Below are 19,029 nucleotides of genomic sequence, written 5' to 3' on the forward strand. Positions count from 1 at the left end.
ATTTTTATCACATCTGTGCCCACTCTGGAGAAGCTTTGCAATGGTACTTCCATCAACCAAGATGAAAGAGATCTCCTACTGTTTTTTGAGTATGAGCTTAACATAGAGGCTTCTTGAAATTTCAACCAGATTATTTTTCCTGTGGGACTGATCTGTATCACTTTCTTAAATCAAAAACATCAGAATAAATCTGATTACTATACTGTTGCTTCTACCTAGGAGAAAGTGTCAGGTCTGTCAATAACCAAACAAATTAGCATGAGGGAAAAAAGAGAGTAAGTGCCCCAAAGGATTCAGTCATTTGAAGCAGATTTTCATATGCATGAATTCAGTTTCTAAAACAAATCACTCTTCCAATGGACAAGAGCAGTGTTTCCTCACAGTACGACTTATGAACTTCCCGCAGCAGAATGGCCAGAAGTTCTGGAGGAAAACATGAAAATTCTCTAGTGAAGGGGCACCAGAAAATTGTATTTTTATATTTTCAACAGGATGGTGAGGTGACAATAGAGCACACAAAGTCTGAGAACCATAGATCAATAATATGTTCACTGTTCAGTCATCGAATGAGCTGTTAAGCAATAATGAAAGCTGATGTATCCTGAGCTCTGACTATGTGCCTGACATTGCTACAAGCACTTTATGTGAGTTGTCTCATTTTATCCTCACTATAACTCTATAAGTGAGAGGCTGTTATTACTTTCATTTCACAGGTGATAAAACTAAGGGATCACTTGGGGAATTGAATATTTGGAATTAAAATACAAGAAGTTTGACTAGAATTGTATAAACTCTACTCTGAGCCTAGGGAAAAAAACCCCAACAAAGCTCAAGATCTTACCCAGGAATCTCAGACATCTATAGTCTTCTGAACTTTCATCGTTGATAGGGAGAACCTAATTACTTCTTGTTTTACATACTGAAAATATTTTGATATGTATGTAACATTTTTTAGACTACAAGTACTAACCCACTGAACAAAATGTTGTGTATAATCGTGATCCCCTAGAATTGATAAAGTGATCTAATAATGTGGACACTGAAGGCTGGATTCTTCACAAATATCATCTAAACTGGTCACTTTTGAAGAGCTATCTGGCCTGATTCTGACCTGTCTTCAGTCAATATATCTATAAAATAATTAGCTCATTTCCTCCATATATATAACTGCTGTACTTTCATTGTCACACTTTTAAAAATATGACTTGTTTTTTAATGAGCTCACCATGAGTGGAAACAAGAACCTAGTTCATGTCATAATTTCATGAAAATACTCTTTTGGTATTTATTTAAAACAATATTATAATACTTCATCTCCAGCATTATCAACTAAAAGCCACAATGCAGTAGTCTTAAGAAAGTATTTATAATTAAGACTATCATATTCTATACTGTTTCACTAATCATGATGATGGAAATCCCAATCAAAAGAATATTACCAGTGTCGTAGCTAATCTTCTAACTTTGTGACTGTGTAAGACACTTTTACTGGCCTCATATATTTTCCTCTACACTTTCACGTGATAATAACTAGCTCTTAACTCATTAACATTTTATTCTAGAGAATCAGTGTATTTGTTCCTGATTCTAATTAAAAATAAAATTATCTTGTCCTTCAAAACAAATTTTTAAAGGAAAGTCTTCATTTTAAGGCAATTTCTTTTTAAAAAGGTATTTTATTCAATAAAGCACAATCAGTTACACTGGAAAACTTGTGCAGAGGCTTGCAGGAATAAGATTAGTTTGTTGTAAAGCCTTTTAGAGAGTTGTAAATAAAGAATTACTTTAATTTCTCTAGTTAAGAGGGAAAGAAAACACTCTAACTTATTATGCACCTCTTAAATGTTAACTAACTCTTATGAGTGCTTTGTATATGTTATTGCAACTAATTATCACTATGCATTTGGAAAAAAGTATTATTACCCACCACTTATATATGAGGAGACAGAGGTTCAACTAGGTTATGTATATGTCCAAAGTCACACAGTTAATAAGTGAATCAAAATTCCAGGGTCTTCCCCAACACATCATGTTGCTTCCAGAGAAAATGCTAGTAGCATATTAATGAACTAATGCAACCGTATTTGAGGTCATTGTGCAAAATACATTATATTATAAGCCAATTATTTAACCCTAAGTATTACATTTACACACAGAGGCAATCTTCACAGACTGTGAGTTGTTAATCCATGAATTGGTTTCAAATAATAAGCACTCTGATTTATTGTTAAGTGACACAGGTAGATCCTGGAAGTAATCCTGGTTTCTCACACACAGGCAATATTTCAGTTAAGTAGGTTTCTCTCCTATGAAGCCATCAAAATACCTTAGTGTTTCTTAGTGTTAAGGATTACAGACCATTTGTTAACAAGGTAATTGGTGGGAGTGGGGTCTGTAAGGAAAAGGATTTTTGCATTAGGAATTTCCTTTAAAAAATGGAAAGTTACAAATCAAAGTTAATCCTTTTAAAGTTCTGTTATTGACATCAGACTTGATCTATACCACTGACCTCTTCCTCATTCTAGATAATATTAAAAGACCATGAAACAAAAGGATACAGTTAGACCATGCATCAGTCTGAGAAGGCAAAGTCTTCTTAAAGCTTATTTTTAAAACAAAAAAAAAACTACTTCTGTCATTCTTCAGGTTCTGGTTTTAGTTTTCAACTCCCTTCCTGTGTAAACACACACAGACACAACAGGTAGGAAACCAATTCATTCCTCATTTTTCATTTATTTAAACAGATTAATATTCTGCCTCAGAAGCCAGAACCTGCTGCCTTACATAATTGAGGTGACTGTGTGTGTGTGTGTGTGTGTGTGTGTGCATGTGTGTGCGTGTGTGAAAGAGAGGGGGGGCACTGTTCTGGGGTATGAGACGAGGCAGGTAGAAATTATGAGGATCTATGGTAGAAGACAGAGTTGCTACCTCCCTTTCAAAGCTACTGTCTGAGAGAAGGGGTGGGAACTATACCAACCCATCACCACGCCACATGCCAGTCTCATACACAGATCCTTCTCCGTCATGTTCTCTGGGAAATTTCCCCCAGATTAGGAAAAGAACAGTAAGGCGAGTCTGCCTCAGAACGGGAGTTTTTACCATTGCAGCACAAAGGACAGCGAAGCGCGCTTTCACATCTTCGCAACTCCACTGACTTGACCAGCTCTATACACTTCAGCACCACGGAGAGCGGCATCTCCTCAGCTACCGCCCATGGGGAGCCAGATTCCTGGGACTCAACACCGGATTCCGGTCATCTAGAGAGGAGGGACCAGCCTGCTTTTTTCTCCCTCAGTGTAAGCGACTATGATGATTCTTTCATATCGATTTTTCCAACAGAGATTGTTTTCTTGCTCAAATATGGAATTAAACTTTTCTTTATTAGCCCTCTCCTTCCTATGCATGGCTTGGATTTTTAGATATGAATCTGGATCTGAAATCTTTCTTATTTGATGGGTTGGTAGAGGATTTTTTTTTTTTTACTTTTCATTGGAAGTCTAAGTTTACAAATCCATTTAAAATAGACAACTCATATCGGTAACCCAGTCTTTCTGTGCTAGAGTGCAGGGTTGGTTTCTTTCTTTCTTTCTTTTCTTTTAATTCCTGGAAGAGAGTATATGTGCTGTCTGTTCTCCTACTTCACTACTGACAGATTTTTAATTTGACATTTTTTGTGATTGTATTTATCTTAACATAAATATAGGAGAGGAGAAAGAAGGCTATCTTCTAATAAGTAGCCATCATTAAAGGACTACAGGTGGGAATAAAGAGATTGAGTTTTTTTCTTTCCTTTTATTTGTGGAAAATATGTCCTTTAGATGTCCATTTCAACATAACAAATATGCTCTTAGTAAAAGAAATGTGATCTGGGCAGTGCTTTGACACAAGCTTTGAAACTCTGGAACACAGAAACTCCTTCTTTACATGTGAAGTTGTAAATTCACTTAAGTATGACTGAATAGACTTAATCAAGATGCTATTGCCATTAATTGTAATTTAAAGGCTTAATGAATTCAGGGTAGATTTGAAAGAGGCAATAATGATTGACCCTGTCTGGTGGCACTCAGTGAATTTTTGCCTCAGAATGCCACCTGCTGGTGGGTCCTATTTCTGAATTACTGGACACACATCAGATTTATGAATGAATACACATTAAATCCAGAATATTCATTATGAACATGGTACAAACACTAAGATCTTTTAAACAATTACATTCGTTCAATTATTTAACAATTTACCAAATTGCTATGTCACAATTATAATTTCCTAAAAATTTCTTTCCAAAACACTTGCTCCTAAGCTTAGGGGCATACAGACTAGCTAACTCCTTCAGGCAGCAATTAACCCAGAAAAAAACGAGAACTATGCGGAGCCTCATTGAGGCTAATTTCAGATACATGTGGTATCCTGGATGAGTACTGCCAGGATCTCTTGCTCAGGAAAGGCAATCAACATTCACCCCACCCCAAATATTCAGCGTGTTACTTTTTTCAGTATTGTTATTTCATGATTTAAGGGCCTGTCTTATTTTCTTAGTAGATGATCATTTCAGGCTTTTCTGCCGCAAAGGTCAATGACATAGTTAAAAGGTTATATGGATCTATTTTATACCAAGACAAATTTTTGGGGGAAAGGCATGTAACTGTAAGAACTTACAGCTCTATCTGGACATATACACAATGAAATACAGACAACCAGTTTCATAACTCCCCAGTTGCAAACAGACAAATAAGGGTTTAAAAAGAAAGAATAAAAGAAGCACACACAAAGCCTTAGTTATACTGTATGGCTACTATATAAGGTAGTTTGAAAATACAGAGAAAAGTCTCTTTTCTAGATGATGCTATCTGTTGAAAAATAAATTGCTGATAGAGTCATTTATTAACATTCAAGAATCTATATAATATTTTTCAATTCAAGATGCAGTTGGAAAAATATACCATACTAGCAGAATTGTTTGGAAAGTATATCTCAATACAATGTATTATAATGAGTAGCAGAAGGATACTTGGCTATTCCTATAGTACCTGAATGGTAAGATATATGAACTCATGTATATTCATGGGTAACTAGAGAGATATATTTTCTTTTATTCAAGATGGGTGTATTTTACAAGCAAATTACTGTCACTAGCTTAAGTGAGAACTTGATTGCTATAAGTCCACAATTATTATGATTATATTAACCTAAGACAATTAATAGTGTTCAGTGTTACTACAGCACTTACTAGGCACTATCATTTATATGTACTATCTCACCTCAGCTTCAACAGAATGAGGAATAATTAGAAATTAAGTGGATGTCTCTGGAAATACATAAAATTTTCCAGAAGTATCCTGAAGAAGTGAGAATGTCTCAGTTCTTTGCCCCAGTCACCCAAGCAAATTAATACACCCTCTGATATTAATGGCCTCATCTAGCAACTTATGGACCATTATGTACAGTGGGGTTGGAAACTAATTTGGCTTTTGAGCTCAAATCTAATTTTAAAAGTTGTCACCACAAGTAGGAAATAATAGTAACAGGATTATATGGCTCCTATATTTCTAAGAAGTAAGATACTGATAAACACTAACCCCTCTATTTTACTGCTTAGCCCAAATTCAAGTATTTAAGAGTTGATTAAGTTATCTGACCATGTCCCACATGCCGACATCATGGGTACCGGGTACCAGGTACATATGCCATATAAATAAGTAACTCTCCTGCCCTCAAGGATCCTGAACTCTAACAGAAAAATTTACAATCTTAAGACATTTAGAAAAAATGAAGGAGAATGGATAGATGGCAGTGGCATACCAGCCCGGAGCATTAGCTTTGAAACCAAACAGATTAGACTCCTAATAGTGGGTCTACCACTCACAAGTTATGTAGCCTTAACAAAACCAGTTACTTTATCTCAGCCTCATTTCACCATCTGTGAAATGGGAATAACAATAGCAACTGTGTCATGTAGTAGTTAATGAGAATTTAAAATGATAATACATGTAAAGTACTCAGCATAGTGCCTACAATACAGTTAATGTGTAATAAATGCTAATCATCATGATTAGTCATTGAGGCAAACAGCTAAGATTATCATATGATTTGTGTGAATTTAAAACAATAATTCATATAAAGCACTTAACAGAGTGTCTGGCACATGGCAAATCTGTAATATATGTTAACTATCACTATTATACAGTCATTTAGATAAAGAGCTAAGCTGACTATATCAGTGTAGAGTAAAATGTAAGCCAATTTATAGTCATCTAACGTTTACACAAGGCTTCCTTCTATCCAGGACATTTGATATACATTACTGCATCTTCACTGTGGCTGAGGTACATGGAGGACAGATTTTATTCTTCCTTTACTTTGGTAAGAGAACTGAGATTCTGGAGAACATTCCAAATCACTTGAATATTTCATCACTGTTGCTCTGGACTAAAACTCAGACTATGTACACTTGGAAGAAAATGCACAGACCAGAGCTGGGTTTTCCTGGGTGACTGATCTAACTCATGGATTTTGTTTGGCTCTACCTTCAGCTGTGGAATGTTACAGACTGAATTAGTTTCAGGCTTGGGTGATTTCCATGGAGCCCTATGGTGGATGTAGCAATTTTACAAAAAAAAGACAAGTATCTCCAAAAAGACATTTTGATTAAGTGTGCTTTTCTTCTTCAGTAATTAATCACAATTCCTGTCTCCAAAATGTTTAACTGTCATGCTTATTTGCAGTGGATTTAGGGTGCAGAATTCATACTTTCCATGGATCACTGACATCTGGGTTTCCTCAGACTAGCTGATGCATCTGTAAAAGCAGTTTGATAAAAATAGCAACCAAGGGATCAAGAGGGAGTTAAATAATCAGGGCTCCTCTCAAATATGGTTTTGTTTCCACTGAAACTCTTCTTCTCAATGACATCAAATGTCAATGTATGCATTTATGAAAGATGAAAAACACAGTATCTTAATTGAGGTGTTTGATGAGTTTGATCACTCGTTATCTTAATAATATATGCAAATAGAAGGGCATTTGCATTCAAAGTTCATTTTTAAGAAAAATATTAGAGTAAGGGCAATCAAATGCTAATTAGATTTTAAGAAGATTCATTTTGCTCATTATTGGTCCTGAAACTGTGACAATATCCACACTCCAGCAGAGCAACACAGCTGATTCATGAGTGTGAGTTCTGGCCACCAGCTACTGTGAACCAAATGGCTTTATCTTTCTGACATATCTTTTGTGGATTCTTCTCAACACATATGAAATGTATGGCGAGAGCCTGACTATCCACAATGTCAAAATTAAATAGTAAGGATATAATGGCTAAATATATTCATAGGTATAAAAATGCTTAAGTTGGGCAAATAGGGAGAAGTTGGTAAAAGAGTACATTAAACTTTCAGCTATAAGATGAAGATCTAGTGTACAATACAGTGACTATAATGGTTGATAATATTGTATTACATAAACAAAATCCTCTAAGACAGAAATTAATGTTCTCATCAAATAGATACTTGCGAGGTGATGAATGTGTTAATTAACTAGATGGTGGGATTCCTTCCATGAGGTATACTTACAGCAAATTACCACAATATATACTTTAAATATTTCTCAGTTTTGCCAATCATACCTTAACAAAGTTAAAAAAAAATAAAAAATATGTTTAAAAAGCACTTTTAAAGGGAAGAGGGAGTCAGCACTAATAAAAAGCCCCCATTAAGGTAAAAGAAAAACCAGGCCCCCACCAGTATCTGAACCAATTCATGTGGCTCTAGGGTCTTCCATGAAACCCTATATGTTAGAAGCAATCTCACTGAGTAAGATGCCTCCATTATATGTTTATATGCATACATGATTTGAAGGTCCATAAGGTTTCATCAATGGCAAATTCTCCTAGGAAAATAACAGAATTGACAATTCTGTGACAATCCAAATGTATCTCAAAGCTGAGGTTTTAAAAGCTGGGAAAGAGAAGCTTGTTTATTTCTTACTACATCTGGGTGTCTGCTTTCAAGGTCATTCAGAAAAACGCATGTCTAATGGTGAAGACATTTGACATTCTGACAAATACTAGCCACACACAATACATATATTTGTTCACGGATAAAAGATGTTTATAGAAATATCAAGATTTGTTCATGGATAAAAGAAGATGTTTATAGAAACATCAAGATTTATATGATGCGCTACTCTTGTGAAATTATTTGCCCTAAGGTTTAGTCTTTTTGCTTCACCTAAAAAATAGGAATGCTAATACCTTGTTTTCATGCTTGTTTGTTTGTTTGTCTAATTAGGGAAATTATCAAATGATAGTTTAACATCCTTTAAGCTTTTAACCTGCAGCATCTATGATATTCATACAGACTGTGAATTTAGATTGGGTACTTACACGTTTCTTGTAAAATGTTTCTCTGCTCTGACTTGGTTCAGTAGTTATTATTATACTTCCTTTGAATTATTCTCTCCATGGCTTGCTGCTAGGTACTGGTTGTGTACCCATGACCTTGGAGTCTGACCTGTTCTCCCTCTTAAGCAGACCTCTAACGGAAAAGTGACATGGAATCAAGCTCAAGCCCTGGCTCCTTTTAAGACAGCTGCCATCTCATCACTGACACACCACTCAGATGCTCCTGAGTGGAAACCGCCTTTCCTCATGTTGAGTTGTAATGTCTAAATCCAGAGAGGTGCTCCTGAGAGGAGTGTATGTCTCATCACAGGGCAGACAAATGAATTCTGTCAGAAAGGTTATTAATCTAAGGGCACCTGGGTAGCTCAGTCAGTTAATAATCCAACTCCTGATCTCAGCTCAGGTCGTGATCTCACGGTTCATGGGACCAAGCCCCACATCGGCTCTGTGTGCTGCTACCACAGAGACTGCTGTGGATTCTCTGTCCTCTCTCTTTGCCCCTCCCCTGCTCCAGCTCTCTTTCTTCCAAAATAAATAAATAACCTTTAAAAAAAAGATTATTCCCCCCTAAGTAGGTGTACCCAGAAAACAGACCTTTAAACTGACTTCATGATATCCTCTGAAATAAGGCTCTTTGGGGATACAAATGAGGTGACTGGTTAGCTTTCAACTCAGTCACTTCTCCCTCTGAAAAACCTATAATAATAAATCCTGCACCCTATTTGTAAGCCTCTCTCTCATATAAAGATCTCTATTGGACTCCCAATCTATAGTCTGCTTTGGCCTCAATAAGCAGTCTCTTTCTACGGAATGATGGCATTGTTGAGAGAAATGGGCTCAGAGGAGATCATGAACTGGAATTCTGAGAACCTTTTCCCCAGCAATCTTCTATCAAAATGCACTTTAGAAAAGTGGATAGCAGTTCAGATCTCTTCCTAAAGAAGCACGGAGCTCTCTATTAGGATTTATCACCCACAGTTACCTTTTGAAGGAGTTACCCATAATTATTCCTTTTACTTTCTGCAGATGTAAAAGCTACTCCACTGAATAGTTTAGCAGCTTCTCCCAAAAAAATGTATGACTCAGCCCTAGGCAAGATTAGAGCCTAAGCTCTGACTTCCAAGTCTTTGCTTTATACCACAAAGGACCCCAGGAAGGAGCTAAAACCAAAACAGTTTGAGCAGGTCAAAAGGTAAAATTAGCAGGAAACTAAATGGAGCCCCAAAATGTAAAAATCACAAGACTGAGTTGTCATGGACTATGAGTCTGGAGTTCTCTCTTGTCCATCAATTTGGCAGATGCCAAATTGAATACGAGAGAGGATAATGTCCGGGAGGAGACAAGAGCCCCAAACAGGGGGTTTCATCTCCATATGTATTGAGCTCACAAGGTATTACTCACGTGGTGAACGTGAAGAAAACAAGATCTTACACACATGAATGTGGAGAAAACAATCAGAGAGTAACCATTAACTTGTGTGTGTAAGAAGCAAACAGTCTGGGGGCCAAGTGGAGTTTGTGACAGAAATATATATTGGCGTCAGATAGAAAGGAATTTCCTACAGGTGATATAACAAGTTACTCATGATCCCATTACACCATCTTGTGACCTAACCTCAGGTAATTTTGCCCTGTGGTGGCAGCTTCCCACCCTAAGCTTTTTCTAACACATTTATGTAAATAGAACCTATTTCCTCACACTGAGTGGCACATTTTTTTTAAATCTCAAAATACTAGATTTAATTTAAAAGCCTTCCTCTGTAACTTATATTTTTTTTACAAAAGGCTTAAATACAGAGTATTCTTTTAAGATTTTTAAAAATATGTTTAATTTATTTTTGAGAGAGAGACAGATTGTGAGTGGGGGAGGGGCAGAGAGGATACACAGAATCCCAATCAGGCTCCAGGCTCTGAGTAGTCAGCAGAGAGCCTGATGTGGGGCTTGAATCCACAAACTGTGAGAACATGACCTGAGCTGAAGTCGGATGCTCAACCGAATAAGCCACCCAGGAACCCCAATATTGAGTATTCTTAATGCATGGAAACCTGACCCCTAACAAAAAGACCTATGGAAATTTGGAAAAAAGTTCAAAATAAGCCCCCAAGTACTTACTCTTTACAATAAATACCATCTTATTGAAATGTATGTCATTCAAATATCATTTGAATAATGTGAGTGGGGGAGTAGACTAGAAAAAAAAAAGAAGAGGAAATAAGAAGAGGGTAAATTGGAGAATCAGATATTCACATTCATAGGGAGTTAGGGAACATCTTGGCCAGATTCTGTGTTACAGTTAAAGAATCCTGAGCCATGCACCCACTCAAAGTTCCAATGCTAGCTGAAGATGGGGTATCTGACTCAAGCTCAAATTATCCTATAGCTATTATACTCTCTAGTCTGCCCTTTTTAAAACCCTGGCAAATTAAAGGTTAGGTGACTTGCTCCAAGTCAAAAGGTTGGCCAAAGGTGAAGCCAGGACTCCTACTCTAGGTCCTCTGACTTTCAAGCCTGTCTCTTAGCCCTACTTGTGTCAGCATCATCACCTGAAATGAGAATAATAATAGCTTCTACCTCATAGGATCAATCCAAAAATTATACAAGTAATATATGCGAGGTTATTAATTTCTTAGTATGTTTCTTAGCATAAAATAGGTGTTTAATAAATGTCAACTGTTATTACTAGTAGTATTAGCATTAACCTCTACACTATGCCACAAAAGCAAAGACCAAGTTAGGAATAAACCCACCATCAAAATGACATGTTCCTCCAGCCATACAAAAATCCAGATTTTATCTTAAGAAGCTACAGCTGAATATCCTCAGGAGAGTCACTTCTGAGGCCACCAGTAAGTGGCAATGAGTCTTGGACTGCTCCCTACCACATCTTGTCCTTTAGTATCTGCTTAGGCTGCATGGGGACCAGAAAGAAAGCACAGACCCCATGTGGGGTAGGCATATACTGAATGCAGAAACAGGCATGCAGCCATGCTTGCATGTGGCTGCAGTTTTGTCACAGTGAGGGAGCTCAATGGGGACAATGCACCTGAAATAAAGGCAGCAGTATCTACAGTGGTCATTTCTACAGCAGAGTCTTTGATGAACTAGGCATGCCAACAGGCAGGAGGGTAAAGAATAAAACCAATGCTGACTATTTTCTAATACATATTACCTCATTTAATCCTCCTGTGGACCGTATGGCACACAAAAGTTATTCACATTGTATGGGTAAAATCACAGAGAAGCAAGGTTCTAAAGCCCAGAGAAGTTAAGTGCGGTACTAAACTTTGCACAAATGGAAATAAAATCCATGGTCTGTGGCCTGTTGCAACCACATCACTACCCCACACCCTCCCCCTCTAGCTCTCATTACGTACCAACCTAAACCCACATTCAGTTCGTCATCATTCCTCCATCCAAGGGACACAGATGCGGTATAACCACATCACTGTTCCTCTCCATGAATCGGAATATTTCAGGTTAGCCAATCTATCTTAATCTCAGTAAGAAGAAAATAATTTCTCATAAGATCCCGATCATGAGATTCTTTTTTATCTCAATACATTTTGTTTGCTCTGCCCCAGGGACCCCGCAGGCCCCTGCGAGAATAACCAAGCCATCTCTGCCTTGTTCTCCCATAGGCTGGGGAGCAGCACCTTCAAAAACATGCAGCGCAGGCACACAACACTGAGAGAGAAGGGCCGCCGCCAGGCCATTCGGGGTCCCGCCTACATGTTCAACGAGAAGGGGACCAGCCTGACGCCAGAGGAGGAGCGCTTCTTGGACTCGGCCGAGTATGGCAACATCCCCGTGGTCAGGAAAATGCTGGAGGAGTCCAAGACCCTCAACTTCAACTGCGTGGACTACATGGGACAAAACGCGCTGCAGCTGGCCGTGGGCAACGAGCACCTGGAGGTCACAGAGCTGCTGCTCAAGAAGGAGAACCTGGCGCGGGTGGGGGACGCGCTGCTGCTCGCCATCAGCAAGGGCTACGTGCGCATCGTGGAGGCCATCCTCAACCACCCAGCCTTCGCGCAGGGCCAGCGCCTGACGCTCAGCCCGCTGGAGCAGGAGCTACGCGACGACGACTTCTATGCCTACGACGAGGACGGCACGCGCTTCTCGCACGACATCACGCCCATCATCCTGGCGGCGCACTGCCAGGAGTATGAGATCGTGCACATCCTCCTGCTCAAAGGCGCCCGCATCGAGCGGCCGCACGACTACTTCTGCAAGTGCAACGAGTGCACCGAGAAGCAGCGGAAGGACTCCTTCAGCCACTCACGCTCCCGCATGAATGCCTACAAGGGGCTGGCGAGTGCTGCCTATTTGTCTCTGTCCAGTGAAGACCCCGTGCTCACTGCGCTGGAGCTGAGCAACGAATTGGCCAGGCTAGCCAACATTGAGACTGAATTCAAGGTAACTCTCCCACTCACCACTCTGCAGACAGATTGCCCCGAGGGCTCTTCCAGGTGTGTCGGGTAGTCAAATGGGTTGTCTGGTCTCACGCAGGGCCCTAGGGTCTTGGCGCACAGGTCAGAAGGGGATTTCCTCCACTGGTCAGATGTAAGCCTGAAGGAAAAGCAGCCCCTTAGGTGGGAATTTGGAACACATAAATGTAAAGAAGAGGTTGACCTAAGCACAAATCTATACAATAAAAGACAAGCAGTACACAGGCAGGATGATATAAATGCCTCATTCAGCTCTGCCACCAGGGAGAGCTTGTGCCAAGCATGAACTGCCTTATCTATATGATGTTGTTTAGTCCCCTCAACAACTATTAATTTGAATACCATTATCATTCTCATCTTATGTGAGGGCACACAGGTAGAGAGATATTATATAACTAGTAAATCACAAAACCACTGCTCTAATCTAGCCATTCAGAGCCCAGAGCCAGCTCTTAGCCTTTCTGAGAATTGTTCATGCATTGGGCTTCTCGGGGTTTGCTTGTCTTTGTCTGAATGATGAAGGAATTCTTGGCTGCAGAAGGTGTGCCTGGAAGAGCAGGAACTACAACTAGACTCATAATTTCTCATCCTGCCATTTGATCAGAGCCTATGATACCACGGAGCATGCAGTGTCACATGCAAGGCTGATAATGGAGCTGGGAAAAGAGGTTAACCTGCAGGAGAAAAGTGCATTGTCCAAATAAGATGTCACTGCAAGAGCTGCCCCTGGAGGGACACAATTAGCTGCCCAAGGAAATTAGGTGGCCAAGGATGGATAACAGTTCACAGCAAGGAAGCCTTGTGGACCACACACTGTTCAGAGAGATCTCAAAGGAGGAAACAGAATGGGGCTGGGCCTTGCTGAGCAAGAGGAATCAGATGGGTGGGAAGAGAGATGTGTGCATTTGGAGGAGGCAACTGAAGGTGAGATCCAGAATGGCTCAGAACAGGCAGGGGGCTTCTGAGAGGCTGCATGTGACCAGAATAAAGAATTCCTGGAGGGGCACACAGAAGGTGTGCTGCAGAGACAGGCTGGGGGCAAATCTCAGAGGGCTGTATATGGCAGGCTGAGCACTTTCGATGCTATCCTGTAGGACATGGGGAGCCACTGAAATTTGTCCCTGGGGGTTAAAATGATGAAGCCGAGTTCTGGAAATTTACTTCTCTGGTAGGCTGGATGAATTAGAGAATCTGGAGTGTGAGGACTAAAGACAGGGACAATTCCGTTGTGCATGCATGAGACCATGGAGGCGTCTCTGAAGGAATGGATCACCCACAGCCACAGACAGAAGAGCCAGGCTCGCAAAGAGCTGCAGGGTACCACAAACTGTGAATAGATGGAAGAATCCTCTAATTAATTTTACTCCATCTGTTTCCCCTATCTTGGACTAATCTACTGAAGTGGAGGGACTTCCCTATTCCTGCATTGTCCATAGCCTCATCTAAAAAAAATTGGTGGATGGAGATGAAGAGATTAACCAAAGAAGCACCCAAGAATGTAGCTCTTGCTGTTCTTTCCTTGTTTCTAAGCAATGAACTCCACCTACCAGTAATAAGACCGATGATGTCCCATGGATGCTTGGTAGGATTTTGCTTATTCCCTCAGCTTCAGATTGAATCTTCATAGGCCATGTAAAAGAAATGGCCAACGCAGTTAATTTAGGTATTTCTGGCCAAGAAAAAAAAACAATTCAAGGAAAAAAATTTTTTGGATCAGGTTATGTAGCTAATTGCACAATTCTCTACTTATCTGGAATTTGGGAGCATGCCAGCCTACTAAATAAGACGATGCTAGACTAACATTTGGAATTCCATCTGAGCCATTTGTTTCCTTTACTAGGACCAAAAGTCTAGCATATTTTAGTATGTATAATATCTAAAACTGGAAGTTTGTGGAAAGCATGATATTTTGATTTAAAAAGTAAATGATGAAAATTAGAGACAATTAAGAACACTACTAACATGATGACAAATCCGTTCCACAATGTAGTGACTTACTCAGAATAAGAGTTAGCAAAAATACATTTGCTGGTTATTAACATCCCCCTAGTTACCTTTGTTTGAAATAATGTCTTTCACACTGTCGACAAATGGTGCATTATAAATTAACACAAGCATTCCTTTAGAACTTTATTACTTATTCAACTATCCTTGTATGTGCATTCCTGACATTATAAATCTTCTCAGAGAAGAAAGCAGCTTAGCAAAAGACAAGTCAATTTGTAATAAAGAATAAAGAGCAAGTGTGGTTCTAAAATGCACTCTTTAGGAGTCTGTCCTGCTTTAAAGGGAAGACACGCAGCTGACTCTATCCATGTGTTATGCTGATGACCCAGTATCATCAGCTGTACAAAAAGATTTCAGGTTCTGACTGGAGGTGCCATATGTCATCCTCCAGATTTTCTAAGACACTCACTCAGAATGGCTCCTCCTGACTAGACTCACGCATGGAAACCTCAATTCAGTTGTCCAGTCTATTGTTTCTGAAGTCATTGTAATTTAACACCAGAATAGAGTCTAGTCATTAGCAAGAAGTACAGCCAATGTCAAGGTCTCCAGTAAATTGTGGCTACAGTCAGATGCCCACAGCAAGCCATTATTTTTGTTGTGGAATTATGTATCTCCTCAAAGATTTTCTCATGCATCTCTAATCTTTTGGGGTCTAAAAAGATGAAAATTCAGTAAGACATTCCTAGTGCCATGAATGGTACTCAGTAATCTAGTAAACATTCCAGAAATACTTGATGAAAGGAATGAAGGAAATCCTCAAAGAATAATCATTTCAACTGATGAAGCATATGATTACTTTTATCTGTGATTTAAACTCTTCCTACATCTATGAATCTAATAGAGCAATTTAATAGACACAGTGAATGGGAAAGCTCTACAGAAGGGTACAAGGTGGTTAAGGGGATCAAACCAACACACCTTAAATAACACAAGACCAATCATATACTACTTTATATGGTTCCAGGAGCCACTAAACTCCTGGAGGGCACGAATGACATTCTGATTAACTGGTTTATCTATACAGTAGGAGACAGAGAAAGGGAAGCCTAGCATGGGACGGGCTATTCAGAGGTGTTTTATCCTGATGGAACAGGCTCTCTCTATGTAAAGGCAGCTGGGATAGCGTGGAAAAAATTCAGAATTTTTATATCTCCACGGAGTTACAGTCTCTGCCACCAAGAACACAACAGGGTCTTCACATTCCTCTTGAATTGGTCTGTTTGGTTTTCTTCACTGATCATCCTTCCAATAAATCTGCTGAAGATCCTCTTTATTTCGCTGGTATCTTCCCAAATTCCAGGGCATCCTGTCTATGCATGTGGCCTATCTACAAAGATGATGTTTCAAAAGGACTAGAGGTGCTAATCTTTCTTCTATGTCAGAGTTATGCCAACAGCGTGCTTAGTGGGAACAGGAAGGGGTGGTGAAGCAAAGGACAACAAGGGAAACTGTGGAGTGAGATCTAGGGATTTGGAAGCAAAGAGAAAACAGGGTGAGGAATGGAAGTATCCCTCTTGGTCTTTCACCTTTTGCTTAAACTTAAAAGTACTCCATGTGCCCAAGTCAGGGGACTGTGGAAGCCCAACAAACACTTTACCTTAGTTACTTAGGACTTGGTCATTCTAAATAATAACAAAGCTACAACTAAGCAGACTTTTTGTGTTGACACATCAGTATGGAGGCTGCTGATTGTGCTTCCATCAGCAATTTATTCTTATAGACCAGAGAGGAGAAAAGGAGAGGGGCAAGAAAGCTCAAGCTGTAGCTTCATCTTGCCTAAAGTGCTGATGTCAATGGTTGTTAACCACAGGTATTATGAAAAGTAGATGATGAATTATGTATCAATGTTTGTGTTGCCATTTTAAGACCCATAAAAAAACTCTCTGGGCCCAAAATACCACAAATTAAAAATGCAAATAATGGTAAATCAGACCAATTTGCCACCTGCTATGATCTCTAGTGAGGTCCCATTGTGGAAGGTAAAGGTGTTGAGATGACAGTTTGTAATATGCTTGCAAACTTATCAAAATGGGAAGAGGAAAAAGGAGAGGAGAAGGAGGAGGTGTGTCTTTGTATTGCGGTAAGGAGAGTTCAAAGCACATATGAACTCAGGAGGTATACAGCCAGGGAGCCAAGAAGCCAGAGGGCTTGAGTGAAGGCCCACCCATGGCCCAAGGCAGTAATGAAAGGCTAAATAAGTGTGTTGCCCCCACCATCCAGTGGAATCTGTATTTTGCACCTGTTTCTCATGCTCTGGATATTTTTAGGATTTTTAAATTTTATAGGCCAACACCCTGGGAAAATAGACTTCCTTCAAGTTTGAAAAGCAGGCTGGTAGTATAAACAAATGCCTATTTAACATGCAAGAAATGACTTGAAAAGTGTTTCCTTTTCCTTCAGGAAAATATTTTTTAACCTGCGAAGGCTGCAGGTCTTAAAAGTAAATTGTTGTTGTTGTTGTTGTTTTTTAAAAGAGAATCTGGCAGGGGTACCTGGGTGGCTCAGTCAGTTAAGCATCCGACTTTGGCTTAGGTCATGATCTCAAGTTGTGGGTTCGAGCCCCGCTTTGGGCTCTGTGCTGACTGCCAGCTCAGAGCCTGGAGCCTGTTTCAGATTCTGTGTCTCCCTTTCTCTCTGACCCTACCCCGCTCATGCTCTCTCTCTCTCTCTCTCTCTCTCTCTCTCTGTCTCTCAGAAATAAGTAAAACATTTAAAAAAATTTTTTAAGAGAATCTGGCAGAAAGCAACTCAAAGCACTTACTTATATATCAATCCCAGTACCCTCAGGGATCTGACTGTGTCACCCAAACCCTCTGCTTGACTTTCTGGTGATAGAGAATGTAAGCAGAGAAGAGAAGGATCACAGATGTCAGGTGATGAGCTGTCATACGATGCCCCCCACCTGAGCATACACAGCTGTGGGGAGGATAGAGCACACATGCCAGTCAACAGGTCCATGCCAAGGCCAGAATCATCAGCTTCAAGTCTGAGAGCAAGATCCAGGGACTGGCTGATCTCAGGAGAAGGGACAGACATGAGTTCTGCCCACGCTAGCTCCTTTTCTATTTTCCTACCTCAGAATCTGGAGGAGCACGTTCACCAGGGCATTTGTTAATGAGTCATCACAGGAAGTGAGCTAATTAATGTATCCTTTCATGACAAGTCTTCATTGCATCACAACGAATGCCTAAAGTTATGTGATTGTCCTCTCCTAGGGTTTCTGCCAAGAGTATCAGCCTCTAAAATACAGCGTACCTTGGGTGACAGGCATTCAGGTGGGATAAAGGAGGCCACTTTGCTTGATGACGACAAGAGCAGAGAACAGGCTCTGGTGAGCGCAGCCATGATTCATTCTCTCAAGGCTGAGGAATGGAGATCCAAGAGCCTGGCTCTGTAACCAGGCCCACCCAGCTCCCAATCCTGGTGCCATCTCCTGGTAACTGTGCAATCTCAGGCATCTATTGCAAATTCCTTTCTTACTTGGTAAACTGGGGGATTAGAACTGTAACATGACCAAAATGGAATGCCTATTTTCCCCAGCCAAACACTGGCTCTTAACCTAATCTGTGTAAATAAATAAATGAGTGGTGAGTGAATTAATGACAATGGCCTCCCAGGGTGCTGAAGGGAGGATTAAATTAGATGAGGAATATAAAACTCTGCAGGGAACCCAACCGACCCAGAACACATACATAATTCCTACCACCCAGAGCTCAGTGGAGATGAGCCCACTGCATTTCCAACACACTTTGCTCCCAAAAGATGTAACTTAAGATTCAGCACCGCATCTACTCAGAGGGTCTTTCTGGTTTCGGCTAAGCTCCCTTCCCCCAACCCGTGAAGATCTTTCTAGAATGAGAACAACTACTACGTATGAACTCCATGGTTAAAAACAGGCCAAAAGAATATTTCCAGTTGAAAAAATGCAGACCACTGAAAGTGCATAAGCCTGGAGCGCTGCTAAAATATTGCTGTGGAAAGAAATGGCATGGACAGGAAAGACAGAGCAGCAGGGGAGGGGGAGGAAGGAAATGGGCAGGCAGAGCTCCTGCCAAATACAGACAGATTATTTTTTGAAAAATATCTCCGTGGAAAAGATTCATCACTACACACACACAAAAATGGAGAAAAAATCATTTCCTCTACAAGTGTAACTATCAGTGTGAAGTATCA

At 40.0% G+C, this 19,029-nt stretch overlaps 1 protein-coding gene across 1 annotated transcript in view; it reads left to right on the top strand.

The window, feature by feature from the left end:
- Positions 1 to 19,029, top strand: part of TRPC7 (transient receptor potential cation channel subfamily C member 7) — a 157,922-nt gene that overhangs the window by 18,389 nt on the left and 120,504 nt on the right. The window contains exons 2-4 of the mRNA XM_039242302.1: positions 3,108 to 3,296; positions 11,759 to 11,874; positions 11,980 to 12,814. Of these exons, the coding sequence (XP_039098233.1) occupies positions 3,108 to 3,296; positions 11,759 to 11,874; positions 11,980 to 12,814 (1,140 nt within the window). The remainder of the gene's footprint in view (positions 1 to 3,107; positions 3,297 to 11,758; positions 11,875 to 11,979; positions 12,815 to 19,029) is intronic.

Source organism: Hyaena hyaena, unplaced genomic scaffold (assembly GCF_003009895.1).
Source record: "Hyaena hyaena isolate Hyena2069 unplaced genomic scaffold, ASM300989v1 scaffold_214, whole genome shotgun sequence".
Classification (NCBI taxonomy): Eukaryota; Metazoa; Chordata; class Mammalia; order Carnivora; family Hyaenidae; genus Hyaena; species Hyaena hyaena.